We start from the raw sequence: 19,169 nt of genomic DNA, 5'->3' as shown, positions 1-19,169 counted from the left end.
ACAAACAGGAAGCCCATGTGAAGAACCTAAAACAGATGAGCTGTGATCATCCCTCCTGGCTAAAAGCCTGGCAACTGACTTCTCTACAATTTGTAGTTGTTTCAGTTTTTCTTTGGAATAAAACGAGAAGAGGCTTTTTCAATCATCAAGGTGTGAGGAGATAAAGGCATGTAAACTGTTTTTGCAACTCTGAAAGTTCAAATATATCTTATTGTTGCAGTATTTCTGAGGTGATAAAAACATTGTTGGACAAGTCTTCTGGTGTGTTGCTCGAATCATAATTTACTATCAAAGAGGATACCATGATTTCTAAATCATGCTTGACATGTTACATGACATATTACCAGTAAATGACAGTATTTGCTTTGTCATTTGTTGGGATACAGTGGTCAAACAATCTGTGGTTGGTTGGTTGGTTAATTGGTTTGTAGATAAATGTTATTTTCCCTCATGGGGAAATTCAGTTGCAGTTTAAAGTACAGCAAGTAGTAACAGAAAACATACAGGATATTTTAAAACAAACAGTAATACAAACACATCATCAAAAAAGGGACCCAATAAAAAAGATCTCTGTTTTATTGCAATTGGACTCAAGAAAATGTAATGACATCCAGTTTTCTATCAGACAGGCAGTCCTGTAGACAACTCTGCTTCCTGAGGTTGCGAGGCTTAACAGGTACAACTGTGTGTCATCTGCACTCCAATGAAGAGAGAAAACATGTGTACAGATTTCATCACCCAGAGGAAACTTATAAAGGAAAAACAAAATTAGTTACTTGAGGCACCACATATTTTGTTTTTTTAAGCAGTCATGTGATCTTCAGAATGCTACTTGTCATTACAAATGGTATAAAACTTTACAGTAAAGCGAGGTTTTCAATGTAATTCAAGTGTTTTTAACACTTTGGTTTAATATTTGTGGCTAAAATACAGAAGAAAAGAGAAGGATATCACAAAGTAGAGAAGGACATCACTTTCTACAAAAAGTGAAAGAGGATATAAAACTGAAAACTTTAATTGCTGCTATGCTATCAGTAAAAAACATGCATTTCCTTTCAATCCTGTGATCTTTGGACTGCAATTATATCAGATCTATCTGAAAGTAGATTTTCTAGTCCACAGAATATAACAAGGGTATGAAGTGACAAAAAGTGTTTTATTTATTAATGTTTGTAGTTTGGTGAACCAACACTGTAAAGCATGCCTGTTTTTCTAATAATAATAATAATAATAATAATGATAATAAATTGCATTTATACCACTTTTCTAAACACTTAAAGGCAGTGGTGGAATGTAACTAAGTACTTTTACTCAAGTACTGTACTTAAGTACAATTTTGAGGTACTCGTACTTTACTTGAGTATTTCCATTTTATGTCACTTTATACTTCTACTTCACTACATTTTGAGGCAAATATTGTACTTTTTACTCCACTACATTTAGCTGACAGCTTTAGTTACTTTTCACTCGAGGTTTAACATAAAAAAACACAATAAATTTAGGTGATTAGACACTTTTTTAAATAAACCTCATAACAGAATATTAAATAGTCAATATCAGCCCTACCTTGAGAAAATTAAAACGCTGTATACATAAATGCATCAATAATAATAATTTAATATGATATTTGGAATATATAAAACAATCTAAGTGGCTCCATTCTGCATAACAAGTACTTTTACTTTTGATACTTTAAGTACATTTTGATGCTGATACTTTTGTACTTTCACTTAAGTACATTGTGAATGCAGGACTTTTACTTGTAGTGGAGTAATTTCACAGTGTGGTATTAGTACTTTTACTTAAGTAAGAGATCTGAATACTTTTTCCACCTCTGCTTAAAGGCGCTTAACAGGGAACTTCTAAGTTTCTGAAAGTTGACAATTTGGAGATATGTGTCGGTAAAATGGCAGTTTAGTATAATATAGTCACCTTCTTTTGCCTTTCTGGTCCTTTATTCAGTCATGTGTTCTAATACCAGTCATTACAAATAGTATATTACATTACAGTAAAGCAGGGTTTTCAGTGTAAAATAGTGTTTTTAACTTTTTCATTCCATCTTCCTGATGAAAATACAAAAGAAAAGGGAAGGATATTAAAAATAGAGGGGGGGGGATTGTGTTTAGACGTCACTTAAAGAAGTGAAAGAGGACATTAAACTGAAACTTACATTCAGGCCATGCTTTCCGATGAAACCTGACATTTCCTTTCAAGCCTGTGACCCTTGGTATACATATCATATCAGATCTGTCTAACGGCAGAGTTAATATCTAACAGCCACTGAATATAATGAGGAAATGAACACCAGCATCATCAGATACAGTTGAAACCAGAAGTTTACATACACTATATAAAAAGGGAAAAGGATTTTTTTAGACAATTTTTTATTACTTTCTTCAAAGTCAGAAGTTTACATACACTAACATTATTATGCCTTGAAACTATTTGGGAAAGCCAAGATGATGCTGTCATGTCTTTGGAAGCTTCTGATAGGTTCATTGACAACATTAGAGTTAATTCGAGACACACCTGTGGATGTATTTTAAGGCACACCTAAAACACACTGCTTCTTTGTGTAACATCATGGGAAAGTCAAAAGAAATCAACCAAGATATCAGGAAGAGAAATGTGGACTTGCACAAGTCTGGTTCATCCTTGGGTGCAATTTCCAGATGCCTGAAGGTTCCACATCCATCTGTTCAAATAATTATACCCAAGTATAAACACCATGGGAATGTCCAGCCATCATACCGCTCAGGAAGGAGAAGGGGTCTGTGTCCCAGAGATGAACGTGCTTTGGTCCAAAATGTGCATATCAACCCAAGAACAAAAGCAAAAGACCTTGTGAAGATGCTGGCTGAAGCTGGTAAGAGTGTGTCATTATCCAGAGTGAAACGAGTTCTGAGACATGGGCTGAAAGGCCACTCTGCTAGGAAGAAGCCATTACTCCAAAAGAAACATAAAACAGCCAGATTACAGTTTGCAAATGCACACAGGGACAAAAACCTTATTTTTTGGAGAAATGTCCTGTGGTCTGACAAAACTGTAATCTGGCTGTTTTATGTTTCTTTTGGAGTAATGGCTTCTTCCTGGCAGAGTGGCCTTTCAGCCCATGTCTCAGGACTCGTTTCACTCTGGATAATGACACTCTTACCAGCTTCAGCCAGCATCTTCACAAGATCTTTTGCTTTTGTTCTTGGGTTGATCTGCACATTTTGGACCAAAGCACGTTCATCTCTGGGACACAGACCCCTTCTCCTTCCTGAGCGGTATGATGGCTGGACATTCCCATGGTGTTTATACTTGGGTATAATTATTTGAACAGATGAATGTGGAACCTTCAGGCATCTGGAAATTGCACCCAAGGATGAACCAGACTTGCGCAAGTCCACAATTCTCTTCCTGATATCTTGGTTGATTTATTTTGACTTTCCCATGATGTTACACAAAGAAGCAGTGTGTTTCAGGTGTGCCTTAAAATACATCCACAGGTGTGTCTCGAATTAACTCAAATGTTGTCAATAAACCTATCAGAAGCTTCCAAAGACATGACATCATCATCTTGGCTTTCCCAAATTGTTTCAAGGCATAATAATGTTAGTGTATTTAAACTTCTGACTTTGAAGAAAGTAATAAAAAATTGTCTAAGAAAATCCTTCTCTCATTATTCTGGCATGTAGCAAATAGAAATAATTTTGGTAATCCTAACAGACCTTAAACAGGAAAAATGATTGTCGGATTTCATGTCAGACAGTGAGAAAAAAAGCATGTGTCTTTTTATATAGTGTATGTAAACTTCTGGTTTCAACTGTATAACTATAATACCAAAGTAGTCACACCACAAATGTCATGACAGTGTAACTACCACGCAGTTACAGTGGAAAAATATGAAATCATACTTGCCTTCATTTTCTTCTGAACGCACTGAAGGTGTTAACCACTGATGCACACGGGATACATACAGAGCCAGACATTGTAGAGATCACCAGCCCACACTTTGTGCTGCAGAAGAAAAACAGACCAGGCAAATCTCAACTAACTTGATTAGAATTTAATTCTCAAGCCCCTTTACTAAATTCATCACAAATGGAGGATTATCACTCTGACATGTAAAGTGATTCGAAATTTCTGATAGTTGACATGATGTACAGTAAATCAAGGACTTTGTGTGTGTATGTATATGTTTGTCCTTCACATATCTCAAGAATCCAGTCAGGTCTACACTTGGCAGGTGTAAGGCTGGGGATCCAAGGGGGTGCCGTGTTGTGAATGTGGTTCAACGTGACCTGATGGTGGTGCAATGACAACAAGCTTTACCTTTTGGCCTGTCACTTTTGAACCCTAAATGTCAGAGAAAAATAATATTATTTTACCTGGATTCTGTATGTTAGGACAAATTTATCCATATAAGCCACCTGGAGCAAAGAGCGATTTTCCACCATGTGGAATTGTGTCCAAATATATATTTTAACCCCTTAACGCCTGAATTTATATAGCTGTATATAAAAAAATGTTTTATGTGTGTTTTTGCCTTTAAGTAGATGGTAAATAATGTTGAGATTATTAATTTCACTTTTGCACAAAAAATAAATAGAAATTTTGGTATGTTGCAAATTTGCTACAGCAGGCATAATGGTCAATAATAGGATAACAATAACACAGTAATATAACAGTGAAAAAACAATGTTTTATTTATTCGCCCTCGTTTATTTATATAAACCTGCAACAGCAGGTATTCAACCGGCATTGGGGGAATGCAGACGCTATCTCGGCTGGTTGACTGAGTCAAACGGTTTGTCGCATATTTGCGACAGCAGGCGTGACTTCTCCTTAAATTTTGAGAAATGACCACAGATTTTGGTCCAGAACATCTTCAGATTAAGCATGCGTTTTTGTGGGCTTTTTTTAATGTTCCATACAGTTTTGTTAGAGGTGCCGCTCGTAGTTTGTTATATGCTGTCGGCAGGGGTTATTACAAAAACTGCCATATCTCCTGAACCTTTTGAACGATTTCAATCAGATTTGGTGGACATGTATAGATGTGAAGTTTACACAAACACTGTAAGTACAATGCCTAAATGTTAACAGTTGCAACAACTTCAAATACATGATATTAAAATGCACCTTAATAATTTAAAATCTGGTTAAATTATGGTAACCATGGGGGAAGACAAACAAATTGATTGAGTTGCAGTTTGTAAGGTTTCACTTTCCAATGTCAAAAAAATTCCCTAAATACAGGAAGTATAATGAGGAATGATGTGTCTGAAGAGTATATAAGACAGCCCTCAGCCTCTACTCCTCACAGTTCTCCTGTCAACAAACTCTTGACTCTAGCTAATCTCTCAGCTCCTTATCTTCTGTCTTCTTCACCATCTCATCTCGACCAAAGAGGAAACCAACAATGTCCAGCATCATCAAAGTGTTTCTGCTCCTGGCTGTCGTGGTCTGCCTCTCCAGTGCCCAGCGTAAGTTTTAATACATTATTCAGAATTTACAAAGATAATGTGATGTTCAATTTGCATTTATGTGTTTTTTAAGCTGTTATCAGATACTTGTGCAGTAGAAAAATGTAAGTGAAATAAATAACGGTTTCCTGTCTCTCTCTCTAGGCCATAAATCAGGACAGTGTCTGTGTCAACGTATCAGGGATAGAATCGTCTCAAAGTCTGACATTAAAGACATCCAGATCTACCAAGCAACCACCTTCTGTAACAAAGTGGAGATTGTGTAAGAAACACTTAAATATTTGATTAAAAAGATAGATTTGAGTGCAGTTGTAATCACAAAATAATGATTTGTTTTTTAGATTTTTGTGCTAGCAGGATTCTTGTATCTTCCTTAGCAAAACCTGGCACTTATGAATTCATAATGGCATTTTAATCCATTCAAACATTTATCAAAGGCACTTCTAACCACCAGTCTGTCAGCCTGTATCTTATCTGTTTATTGGTTGAAGAGAGTAATTTAATCTAAACTCATCTTTCCTGTCCATTCCAACAGTGTCACCAACAACAGCGGCCTTCGCTACTGCCTGAACCCTAATCTGGATGCAGTGAAAAAGATCATGGCTTCCATCATGTGAGTATATTTACAGACATAAATCCAAGCCTCAAACTGAACGACCAACAACTAATATTATTCTTATGAATGTCTTTATTTGATAGAAATAACAGTCATAAGTGACATGCCTTTTCTCCACACTGTTGTTATGTGTCTAATGTCTTTCCTTCTTGTTTTATTGTCATTGGGAAACCAAAAACCTCTACAACAGCCAGACCAACTGAGGTCACTTCCACCCCAAGCAGCAGCAGCAGCAGCAGCAGCAGCAGCAGCAGCAGCACAGCTCGCAACTGACTCTTTAACTCCTTGCACCAATAAGAAGCTCAGATGACCCCTGACCCCCGCAAACAGGCACCTTCAACGAATGTAGCTGTGAAATTAATGTCACCTTTTTACATTTATTGTCTATTTAACTTCTATTTATGCTGAAGTGCACTTACAGTATATCTTCATTCTTTTTTATTTCCTTTTTGTAAATACATATGTTACATGTTGTAAACCAAGTTCTCTGTATTTGAGTAATTATTGTGTCTTTTTAAAAAAATAAAAAATAAAAAGAATCAAGGGAGCATTTAGTACTTGTTTTCTGTTCCAACTCTGATACTGTTTGTGGTGATAATAATAATAATAATAATAATAATAATAATAATAATAATAATAGTAATAAGCTTGATTTATGAGAATTTAAAAAAATCAAAAAACCTAAAATATATAAATGGCAAAATTAAAAGTAATAAACAAACAAATTAAAAATTACAATAAGGCTGCCAGGTCTAAAATATAATCTGTAATGAAACGAGAAGAGGTTTTTCAATCATCAAGGTGTGAAGAGATAAAGGCATGTAAACTTTTTCTGCAACTCTGAAAGTTCAAATATATCTTATTGTTGCAGAATTCCTGAGGTGATAAAAACATTGTTGGACAAGTCTTCTGGTGTGTTGCTCGAATCATAAATTACTATCAAACAGGACACCATGATTTCTTGCAACGGGCTTGACATGTTAAATAACCAGTAGATGGCAGTGTTGGCTTTGCCGTATGTTGGGATACAGTGTTCATACAGTCTGTGGTTGGGATTGATTGATTGGTTGTTTGGTTGGTTGATTGATAGGTTGTTGAATGGATGGATGGACAGAAGGACGGACGTTATTCTCCCTCATGGGGAAATTCAGTTGCAGTTTAAAGTACAGCAAGTAGTAACAGAAAACATACAGGATATTTAAAAAAAAAAAACAGTAATACGAACATGTCATCAAAAAAGGGACCCAATAAAAAAGATCTCTGTTTTATTGCAATTGGACTCAAGAAAATGTAATGACATCCAGTTTTCTATCAGACAGGCAGTCCTGTAGACAACTCTGCTTACTGAGGTTGGGAGGCTTAACAGGTACAACTGTGTGTCATCTGCACTCCAATGAAGAGAGAAAACATGTGTACAGATTTCATCACCCAGAGGAAACTTATAAAAGAAAAACAAAATTAGTTACTTGAGGCACCACATATTTTGTTGTTTCAAGCAGTCATGTGATCTTCAGAATGCTACTTGTCATTACAAATGGTATAATACTTTACAGTAAAGCAGGGTTTTAAATATAATTCAAGTGTTTTTAAGACTTTGGTTTAATCTTTGTGGCTAAAATACAGAAGAAAAGAGAAGGATATCACTTTCTACAAAAAGTGAAAGAGGATATAAAACTGAAAACTTTAATTGCGGCTACGCTATCAGTGAAAAACAAGCATTTCCTTTCAATCCTGTGATCTTTGGACCGCAATTATATCAGATCTATCTGAAAGTAGATTTTCTAGTCCACAGAATATAACGAGGGTATGAAGTGACAAAAAGTGTTTTATTTATTAATGTTTGTAGTTTGGTGAACCAACACTGTAAAGCATGCCTGTTTTTTCTAATAATAATAATAATAATAATAACAATAATAATAATAATAAATTGCATTTATGCCACTTTTCTAAACACTTAAAGATGCTTAACAGGGAACTTCTAAGTTTCTGAAAGTTGACACGTCGGAGATATTTCTCAGTAATATGGCAGTATAGTATAATATAGTCACGTTTTTTGCCTTTCTGGTCCTTTATTCCCTCATTCCATCTTCCTGATGAAAGTACAGGAGAAAAGGGAAGGATATTAAAAATAGAGGGGGGGGGATTGTGTTTAGACGTCACTTAAAGAAGTGAAAGAGGACATAAAACTGAAACTTACATTCAGGCCATGCTTTCTGATGAAACCTGACATTTCCTTTCAAGCCTGTGACCCTTGGTATCCACATCATATCAGATCTGTCTGACAGCAGAGTTTATATCTATCAGCCACTGAATATAATGAGGAAATGAACACCAGCATCCATCAGATATAACTATAATACCAACTTATTCACACCACAAATGTCATGACAGTGTAACTACCACGCAGTTATAGTGGGAAAATATGAAATCATACTTGCCTTCATTTTCTTCTGAACACACTGAAGGTGTTAACCACTGATGCACACGGGATACATACAGAGCCAGACATTGTAGAGATCACCAGCCCACACTTTGTGCTGCAGAAGAAAAACAGACCAGGCAAATCTCAACTAACTTGATTAGAATTTAACTCTCAAGCCCCTTTACTAAATTCATCACAAATGGAGGATTATCACTCTGACATGTAAATTGATTCGACATTTCTGATAGTTGACATGATGTACAGTAAATCAAGGACTTTGTGTGTGTATGTATATGTTTGTCCTTCACATATCTCAAGAATCCAGTCAGGTCTACACTTGGCAGGTGTAGTGCTGGGGATCCAAGGGGGTGCCGTGTTGTTGAATGTGGTCCAACGTGACCTGATGGTGGTGCAATGACAACAAGCTTTACCTTTTGGCCTGTAACTTTTGAACCCTAAATGTCAGAGAAAAATAATATTATTTTACCTGGATTCTGTGTGTTAGGACAAATTTATCCACATAAGCCACCTGGAGCCAAGAGCGATTTTCCACCATGTGGAATTGTGTCCAAATATATATTTTAGGACTTCTCCTCAAATTTGGAGCAATCAGCACAGATTTTGGTCCAGAAGATCTCTAGATAAAGCCTGTTTTTATTTTAATTTTTTATGTGCTATACAGTTTTGTTAGAGGTGCCCCTCGTAGTTTGTTATATGCTGTCGGCAGGGCTTATTACAAAAACTGCCATATCTCCTGAACATTTTGAATGATTTCAATCAGATTTGGTGGACATGTATAGATGTGAAGTTTACACAAACACTGTAAGGACAATGCCTAAATGTTTACAGTTGCAAATACTTGCACTTTTGTTTTTAGAATTATATCCTCATACATGATTTTAAAATGTACTTTAAAAAACTCAAATCTGGTTAAATTTTGGTAACCACGGGGGAACACGAGTGGAATTAATGATTGAGTTGCAGTTTGTAAAGTTTCACTTTCCAGTCACGGAAAATTCCCTTAAATACAGGAAGTATAATGAGGTATGTATCTGAAGAGTATATAAGACAGCCCTCAGCCTCTACTCCTCACAGTTCTCCTGTCAACAAACTCTTGACTCTAGCTAATCTCTCAGCTCCTTATCTTCTGTCTTCTTCACCATCTCATCTCGACCAAAGAGGAAACCAACAATGTCCAGCATCATCAAAGTGTTTCTGCTCCTGGCTGTCGTGGTCTGCCTCTCCAGTGCCCAGCGTAAGTTGTTTTTTCCTTTTTTAGAATTTGCAAAGATAATGTGATGTTTGTTTTAGGCATTGATGTGTTTTTTAAGCTCTGAGCAGAAATATGTGCAGTAAAAAAACATTTAAGTAATTTAAATATTTTTTTCCTTGTCTCTCTCTCTAGAACATCAATCAGAGCAGTGTCTGTGTCAACGTGTCAGGAATAGAATGGTCTCTAAGTCTGACATTAAGGACATCCAGATCTACCAAGCAACCGCCTTCTGTAACAAAGTGGAGATTGTGTAAGAAACACTTAAATATTTTATTAAGATTGTGGGAATTTTGAACTTTAGTGTAATCAAAATTGGAAAATGATGATTTGTCATTTGGATTTTTTTGTTTTTTGTGATCAGAGCAAAACCTGCCACCCATAAGTAATTTAATCTAAACTCACCTTTCTTGTCCATTCCAACAGTGTCACCAACAACAGCGGCCTTCGCTACTGCCTGAACCCTAATCTGGATGCAGTGAAAAGGCTCATGGCTTCCATGATGTGAGTATATTTACAGACATAAATCCAAACCTCAAACTGAACGACCAACAACTAATATTATTCTTATGAATGTCTTTATTCGATAGAAATAACAGTCATAAGTGACATGCCTTTTCTCCACACTGTTGTTATGTGTCTAATGTCTTTCCTTCTTGTTTTATTGTCATTAGGAAACCAAAAACCTCTACAACAGCCAGACCAACTGAGGTCACTTCCACCCCAAGCAGCAGCAGCAGCACAGCTCGCAACTGACTCTTTAACTCCTTGCACCAATAAGAAGCTCAGATGACCCCTGACCCCCGCAAACAGGCACCTTCAACGAATGTAGCTGTGAAATCAATGTCACTTTTTACATTTATTGTCTATTTAACTTCTATTTATGCTGAAGTGCACTTACAGTATATCTTCATTCTTTTTTATTTCCTTTTTGTAAATAGATATGTTACATGCTGTAAACCAAGTTCTCTGTATTTGAGTAATTATTGTGTCTTTTTAAAAAAATAAAAAATAAAAAGAATCAAGGGAGTATTTATTACCTTTTTTCTGTTCCAACTCTGATTCTGTTTGTAGTGATAATAATAATGATAATAATAATAATAATAATAATAATAATAATAATAATAATAATAATAATGATAATAATAATAATAATAATAATAATAATAATAATAATAATAATAATAATAATAAGCTTTATTAATGAGAATTTAAAAAATCTAAAAACCCCAAATATATAAATGTCAAAATTAAAAGTAATAAATAAACAAACAAAAAATTACAAACAGGCTGCCAGGTCTAAAATATGATCTGGAGCCAGTTCATGAAAAGCCATAAAAGTAATCAATAACATTTGAAACTAATCCTAAAACAAACAGGAAGCCCATGTGAAGAACCTAAAACAGATGAGCTGTGATCATCCCTCCTGGCTAAAAGCCTGGCAACTGACTTCTCTACAATCTGTAGTTGTTTCAGTTTTTCTTTGGAATAAAACGAGAAGAAGCTTTTTCAATCATCAAGGTGTGAGGAGATAAAGGCATGTAAACTGTTTCTGCAACTCTGAAAGTTCAAATATATTTTATTGTTGCAGTATTTCTGAGGTGATAAAAACATTGTTGGACAAGTCTTCTGGTGTGTTGCTCGAATCATAAATTACCATCAAACAGGACACCATGATTTCTTGCAACGGGCTTGACATGTTAAATAACCAGTAGATGGCAGTATTGGCTTTGCCATATGTTGGGATACAGTGTTCATGCAGTCTGTGGTTGGGATTGATTGGTTGTTTGGTTGGTTGATAGGTTGTTGAATGGATGGATGGACCGACGGACGGACGTTATTTTCCCTCATGGGGAAATTCAGTTGCAGTTTAAAGTACAGCAAGTAGTAACAGAAAACATACAGGATATTTTAAAACAAACAGTAATACAAACACATCATCAAAAAAGGGACCCAATAAAAAGATCTCTGTTTTATTGCAATTGAACTCAAGAAAATGTAATGACGTCCAGTTTTCTATCAGACAGGCAGTCCTGTAGACAACTCTGCTTACTGAGGTTGGGAGGCTTAACAGGTACAACTGTGTGTCATCTGCACTCCAATGAAGAGAGAAAACATGTGTACAGATTTCATCACCCAGAGGAAACTTATAAAGGAAAAACAACATTGGTTACTTGAGGCACCACATATTTTGTTGTTTAAAGCAGTCATGTGATCTTCAGAATGCTACTTGTCATTACAAATGGTATAAAACTTTACAGTAAAGCAGGGTTTTCAATATAATTCAAGTGTTTTTAACACATTGGTTTAATCTTTGTGGCTAAAATACAGAAGAAAAGAGAAGGATTTCACTTTCTACAAAGTGAAAGAGGATATAAAACTGAAAACTTTAATTGCGGCTATGCTATCAGTAAAAAACAAGCATTTCCTTTCAATCCTGTGATCTTTGGACTGCAATTATATCAGATCTATCTGAAAGTAGATTTTCTAGTCCACAGAATATAACAAGGGTATGAAGTGACAAATAGTGTTTTATTTTATAATGTTTGTAGTTTGGTGAGCCAACACTGTAAAGCATGCCTGTTTTTTCTAATAATAATAATAATAATAATAATAATAACTAGAAAATTCCCTCTGGGGAAATTCTGAAAGGGCCACGGGGGCTACTGCCGGTGTGTGTACACTATGATGAGATTATTCAGAGATTTTAAACAATTAATACTAGTAATGTTATGATACTATATTATATACAAGGAGCACACCTACAACAAGCATTCCTCTTCAAGTATTTATTTATACAGCAACCTATGCCCTTTAACCTCAAAATGTGTGTGTGTGTGTGTGTGTGTGTGTGTGTGTGTGTGTGTGTGTGAAACATTTGTATCTGGAGGAGTGTGCGCGCTTACGCACGCATATGTGTGTGTGTGTGTGTGTGTGTGTTTCCATGTGTGTGTGTGTGTGTGTGTGTGCGTGCGTGTATCTTTAACTGTTATTACATTAAATGACCAGTGTGTGTGTGCGTGCGTCTATCTTTAACTGTTATTACATTAAATGACCAGTGTGTGTGTGTGCGTGCGTGTATCTTTAACTGTTATTACATTAAATGACCAGTGTGTGTGTGTGCGTGCGTGTATCTTTAACTGTTATTACATTAAATGACCATTGTGTGTGTGCGTGCGTGTATCTTTAACTGTTATTACATTAAATGACCAGTGTGTGTGTGCGTGCGTGTATCTTTAACTGTTATTACAATAAATGACCAGGGTGTGCGTGCGTGCGTGTATCTTCAACTGTTATTACATTAAATGACCAGTGTGTGTGTGCGTGCGTGTATCTTTAACTGTTATTACATTAAATGACCAGTGTGTGTGTGCGTGCGTGAATCTTTAACTGTTATTTCATTAAATGACCAGTGTGTGTGTGTGTGTGCGTGCGTGTATCTTTAACTGTTATTATATTTAATGACCAGTGTGTGTGTGTGTGTGTGTGTGCGCGTGTATCTTTAACTGTTATTACATTAAATGACCAGTGTGTGTGTGCGTGCGTGTATCTTTAACTGTTATTACATTAAATGACCAGTGTGTGTGTGCGTGCGTGTATCTTTAACTGTTATTACATTAAATGACCAGTGTGTGTGTGTGTGTGCGTGCGTGTATCTTTAACTGTTATTACATTTAATGACCAGTGTGTGTGTGTGTGTGTGTGTGTGTGCGCGTGTATCTTTAACTGTTATTACATTAAATGACCAGTGTGTGTGTGCGTGCGTGTATCTTTAACTGTTATTACATTAAATGACCATTGTGTGTGTGCGTGCGTGTATCTTTAACTGTTATTACATTAAATGACCAGTGTGTGTGTGTGTGTGTGTGTGTGTGTGTGTGTGTGTGCTTGCGTGTATCTTTAACTGTTATTACATTAAATGACCAGTGTGTGTGCGCGTGCGTGTATCTTTCACTGTTATTACATTAAATGACCAGTGTGTGTGTGCGTGCGTGTATCTGTAACTGTAACTGTAATCACATCAAAGCATCAAAGGCGTTGGGGTCGACCAATCAGAGCAGAGCAATCAACGGAATTAACAGCTGTGGAATCTTCTGGCACAATGAAAGCAGCCAGAGGTTGGCAGAGTGAAATTTCTGGCCTCGAACAGAAAGCATTTTTGGCAAAACCATAATACCTATCATTGATCCGACTTCACTTTGAGCGTCCTGAGTTCTTCCTGAACGTCTACATATGGGTTTTTTTTTAAGAGAAATGAAAAAATAGCTTTGTTAGAGCGATCTAAAAAAACTGTTCCATCTCCCTTTTTCCGAAATCTCCCTGCGTTTTTAATATGGGAGCCAATAAGGCTGTTAGTGGTGTTGGTGGCGCATCTATGTGTCGTACGCCCAAACTATAACTCTGACAGCTTTACCAGAGGATTGTGAGTGAGAAGACAAATTTTCCTACGTTTCTATGTATAAATTACTTCTATAGAGTGAAATTTGTGGCCTGGAGCACAGTTTTCAAATACATTTTTTGACAGTTTTTTCTCTCCCTCTACACTGGCGATGATGTCACACACTGTGACACGAACATTCCGTGCAATACACACCCATTATAATCTCAGAATTTCTCCAAAAATGATCATGGTCATTGAACACGGATTGATAAAAAACTATATGACCTATCGAAACGTGGATTAATACACCGATACACAAGACTTGTGTCTACTGTTTAAAGTTTAAATGGAGTCTCTAGGTGAAATTATGCCGGAGAAGTAGACGTTTGAAAATCTCCAATTATTGTTATTTTTCGCTCATTTTCTTTCGGCCGTCCCATTCATTTCAATGCAAAATTTTGGGCAGTTTTTCGCTACTTACGTCGGAGGTAATAGCACACCGATCCCGATCAAACAGCACGTTTTGATATTTAATTTGTCCTGCAACTCTTCAAGTTGTAGGACTAGTAGCGGGAGGAAATTGCGTCCGGAAGAGGAAGAAGAAAAAATCCACAGTATAACAGTAGTGCTCGGAGCTTTGCCCCGAGCACTGGTCCCTACAGCTATTGCTGTATGAGACCAGTGCTTGGTGGGATTGCCCCGAGGCCCTAATAATAATAATAATACATTGCATTTATACCACTTTTCTAAACACTTAAAGATGCTTAACAGGGAACTTCTAAGTTTCTGAAAGTTGACACGTTGGAGATATGTGTCAGTAATATGGCAGTATAGTATAATATAGTCACCTTTTTTTTTGCCCTTCTGGTCCTTTATTCCATCATTCCATCTTCCTGATGAAAATACAGAAGAAAAGGGAAGGATATTAAAAATAGAGAAGGGGGGAAAAATTGTGCTTGGACGCCACTACAAAAAAGTGAAAGAGGACATTAAACTGAAACTTACATTCAGGCCATGCTTTCTGATGAAACCTGACATTTCCTTTCAAGCCTGTGACCCTTGGTATCCATATCATATCTGATCTGTCTGACGGCAGAGTTAATATCTAACAGCCACTGAATATAATGAGGAAATGAACACCAGCATCCATCAGATATAACTATAATACCAACTTATTCACACCACAAATGTCATGACAGTGTAACTACCACGCAGTTATAGTGGGAAAATATGAAATCATACTTGCCTTCATTTTCTTCTGAACGCACTGAAGGTGTTAACCACTGATGCACACGGGATACATACAGAGCCAGACATTGTAGAGATCACCAGCCCACACTTTGTGCTGCAGAAGAAAAACAGACCAGGCAAATCTCAACTAACTTGATTAGAATTTAATTCTCAAGCCCCTTTACTAAATTCATCACAAATGGAGGATTAACACTCTGTAAAGTGACTCGACATTTCTGATAGTTGACATGATGTAATGATAAATTAAGGACTTTGTGTGTGTATGTATATGTTTGTCCTTCACATATCTCAAGAATCCAGTCAGGTAAGTTTGAACAGCAGGTTAGTGCAGTGGTGAGGAGAAGCTTTTTCCACCTGAGAACTCTAGCCAAGACAAAAGCCTACCTGCCTCAGAGTGACCTGGAGAAAACTATCCATGCCTTCATCACATCACAACTGGACTACTGTAACGCCCTCTACACCGGCATGGATCAACTGCAGCTTCGCCGCCTGCAGTTGGTCCAAAACTCAGCCGCCAGACTCCTCACCTGCACTAAAAAACATGATCACATCACCCCGGTCCTCGCATCACTCCACTGGCTCCCCATCCGTCACCGCATCAACTATAAACTACTTCTAACTGTCTACAAATCCCTCCATGGTCTGGCCCCTACATACCTGTCTGACCTTCTGCACCACCACACCCCCTCCAGAGCTCTACGGTCAGCTGACCAGCTGCTGTTGGAGGTGCCCAGGTCCAGACTAAAGACAAGGGGCGACAGGGCCTTCTCAGTAGCAGCCCCCAGACTCTGGAACTGCCTCCCCCTCCACATCCGTGCAGCGCAGTCCCTAAATGTCTTTAAGTCTCACTTAAAAACCCACCTCTTTTCTCTTGCCTACAATTAAAGTTGTTTGGTTGCTGTTTTGTTTTGTTTTGTTTTGTTTAGTTTTAGTCTCTTTTTTACCTTTGTCAATTCTGTATTTTATTGCACTTTTTGCACTTTTATGTGAAGCACTTTGGTGCGGCTCAGCCGTCTGTAAATGCGCTATATAAATAAATTTGACTTGACTTGACTTGAGGTCTACACTTGGCAGGTGTAGTGCTGGGGATCCAAGGGGGTGCCGTGTTGTTGAATGTGGTCCAACGTGACCTGATGGTGGTGCAATGACAACAAGCTTTACCTTTTGGCCTGTAACTTTTGAACCCTAAATGTCAGAGAAAAATAATATTATTTTACCTGGATTCTGTGTGTTAGGACAAATTTATCCATATTAGCCACCTGGAGCAAAGAGCGATTTTCCACCATGTGGAATTGTGTCCAAATATATATTTTTGAGACTTCTCCTCAAATTTGGAGCAATCGGCACAGAATTTGGTCCAGAACATCTCCAGATAAAGCCTGTTTTTATTTTTATTTTTTATGTGCCATACAGTTTTGTTAGAGGTGCCCCTCATAGTTTGTTATATGCTGTCGGCAGGGCTTATTACAAAAACTGCCATATCGACTGAACCTTTTGAACGATTTCAATCAGATTTGGTGGACATGTATAGATGTGAAGTTTACACAAACACTGTTAGTACAGACATAAATGTTTACAGTTGCAAATACTTACACTTTTGTTTTTAGAATTATATCCTCATATATGATTTTAAAATGTACTTTAAAAATCACAAATCTGGTTAAATTATGGTAACCACGGGGGAAGACAAGTGGAATGAGTAAGTGGTATTTTGTGGGACTGGAAGTTTCACTTTCCAGTCACGGAAAATTCCCTTAAATACAGGAAGTATGATGAGGTATGTATCTGAAGAGTATATAAGACAGCCCTCAGCCTCTACTCCTCACAGTTCTCCTGTCAACAAACTCTTGACTCTAGCTAATCTCTCAGCTCCTTATCTTCTGTCTTCTTCACCATCTCATCTCGACCAAAGAGGAAACCAACAATGTCCAGCATCATCAAAGTGTTTCTGCTCCTGGCTGTCGTGGTCTGCCTCTCCAGTGCTCAACGTAAGTTTTTTTTCCTTTTTTAGAATTCGCAAAGATAATGTGATGTTTGTTTTAGGCATTGATGTGTTTTTTTTAAAGCTGTGATCAGAAATATGTGCAGTAAAAAAACATTTAAGTAATTTGAATATTTTTTTCCTTGTCTCTCTCTCTAGAACATCAATCAGAGCAGTGTCTGTGTCAACGTGTCAGGAATAGAATGGTCTCAAAGTCTGACATTAAGGACATCCAGATCTACCAAGCAACCACCTTCTGTACCAAAGTGGAGATTGTGTAAGAAACACTTAAACCTTAAATTAAGATTGTGGGAATTTTGAGCTTTAGTGTAATCATAATTGGAAAATGATGATTTGTTATTTGGATTTTTTTGTTTTTTGTGATCAGAGCAAAACCTGCCACCCATAAGTAATTTAACCTAAACTCACCTTTCTTGTCCATTCCAACAGTGTCACCAACAACAGCGGCCTTCGCTACTGCCTGAACCCTAAACTGGATGCAGTGAAAAAGATCATGGCTTCCATCATGTGAGTATATTTACAGACATAAATCCAAGCCTCAAACTGAGCGACCAACAACTAATATTATACTTATGAATGTCTTTATTTGATAGAAATAACAGTCATAAGTGACATGCATTTTCTCCACACTGTTGTTATGTGTCTAATGTATTTCCTTCTTGTTTTATTGTCATTAGGAAACCAAAAACCTCTACAACAGCCAGACCAACTGAGGTCACTTCCACCCCAAGCAGCAGCAGCAGCAGCAGCAGCACAGCTCGCAACTGACTCTTTAACTCCCTGCACCAATAAGAAGCTCAGATGACCCCTGACCCCCGCAAACAGGCACCTTCAACGAATGTAGCTGTGAAACGAATGTCACCTTTTTACATTTATTGTCTATTTAACTTCTATTTATGCTGAAGTGCACTTGCAGTATATCTTCATTCTTTTTTATTTCCTTTTTGTAAATACATATGTTACATGTTGTAAACCAAGTTCTCTGTATTTGAGTAATTATTGTGTCTTTTTAAAAAAAATAAAAAATAAAAAGAATCAAGGGAGCATTAAGTACTTGTTTTCTGTTCCAACTCTGATACTGTTTGTTGTAATAATAATAATAATAATCATAATAATAATAATAAGCTTGATTTATGAGAATTTAAAAAAATCTAAAAACCTAAAATATATAAATGGCAAATTTAAAAGTAATAAACAAACAAATGAAAAATTACAAACAGGCTGCCAGGTCTAAAATATAATCGGGAGCCAGTTCATGAAAAGCCATAAAAGTAATCAATAACATTTGAAACTAATCCTAAAACAAACAGGAAGCCCATGTCAAGAACCTAAAACAGATGAGCTGTGATCATCCCTCCTGGCTAAAAGCCTGGCAACTGACTTCTCTACAATTTGTAGTTGTTTCAGTTTTTCTTTGGAATAAAACGAGAAGAGGCTTTTTCAATCATCAAGGTGTGAGGAGATAAAGGCATGTAAACTGTTTTTGCAACTCTGAAAGTTCAAATATATCTTATTGTTGCAGTATTTCTGAGGTGATAAAAACATTGTTGGACAAGTCTTCTGGTGTGTTGCTCGAATCATAAATTACCATCAAACAGGACACCATGATTTCTTGCAACGGGCTTGACATGTTAAATAACCAGTAGATGGCAGTGTTGGCTTTGCCATATGTTGGGATACAGTGTTCATACAGTTTGTGGTTGGGATTGATTGGTTGTTTGGTTGGTGGATTGATTGGTTGTTGAATGGATGGATGGAC

General features: G+C 36.8%; 3 protein-coding genes across 4 annotated transcripts; all 3 read left to right on the top strand.

Annotated features, from left to right (window-relative positions):
- The first annotated feature begins 5,310 nt into the window (after positions 1 to 5,310).
- LOC131981255 (C-X-C motif chemokine 11-like) lies at positions 5,311 to 6,618 on the top strand. Of its 2 annotated transcripts, none has more exons than XM_059345471.1 (4): positions 5,311 to 5,468; positions 5,613 to 5,730; positions 6,004 to 6,081; positions 6,318 to 6,618. In XM_059345471.1, exons 1-4 carry the CDS (start codon positions 5,405 to 5,407, stop codon positions 6,355 to 6,357), a joined length of 300 nt encoding a protein of 99 aa, XP_059201454.1. In that variant the 5' UTR covers positions 5,311 to 5,404; the 3' UTR covers positions 6,358 to 6,618. The 2 variants fall into 2 exon arrangements, with proteins under 2 accessions (XP_059201454.1, XP_059201452.1); XM_059345469.1 differs by having other exon boundaries at positions 6,004 to 6,082; positions 6,253 to 6,618.
- Positions 6,619 to 9,521: 2,903 nt separating this feature from the next.
- On the top strand, positions 9,522 to 10,791 carry LOC131981258 (C-X-C motif chemokine 9-like). The gene is made up of 4 exons (XM_059345474.1): positions 9,522 to 9,761; positions 9,912 to 10,029; positions 10,203 to 10,280; positions 10,451 to 10,791. The coding sequence occupies exons 1-4, from the start codon at positions 9,698 to 9,700 to the stop codon at positions 10,530 to 10,532; spliced, it is 342 nt and encodes a 113-aa protein (XP_059201457.1). The 5' UTR covers positions 9,522 to 9,697; the 3' UTR covers positions 10,533 to 10,791.
- A 6,334-nt stretch (positions 10,792 to 17,125) lies between these two features.
- Positions 17,126 to 18,422, top strand: LOC131981256 (platelet basic protein-like). The gene is made up of 4 exons (XM_059345472.1): positions 17,126 to 17,396; positions 17,549 to 17,666; positions 17,840 to 17,917; positions 18,088 to 18,422. The coding sequence occupies exons 1-4, from the start codon at positions 17,333 to 17,335 to the stop codon at positions 18,176 to 18,178; spliced, it is 351 nt and encodes a 116-aa protein (XP_059201455.1). The 5' UTR covers positions 17,126 to 17,332; the 3' UTR covers positions 18,179 to 18,422.
- Positions 18,423 to 19,169: the final 747 nt, after the last annotated feature.

This window comes from Centropristis striata, chromosome 12 (assembly GCF_030273125.1).
Source record: "Centropristis striata isolate RG_2023a ecotype Rhode Island chromosome 12, C.striata_1.0, whole genome shotgun sequence".
Classification (NCBI taxonomy): domain Eukaryota; kingdom Metazoa; phylum Chordata; class Actinopteri; order Perciformes; family Serranidae; genus Centropristis; species Centropristis striata.
Note: the sequence above shows the minus strand (reverse complement) of the source record. Positions and strands in the feature narration are given on the sequence as shown.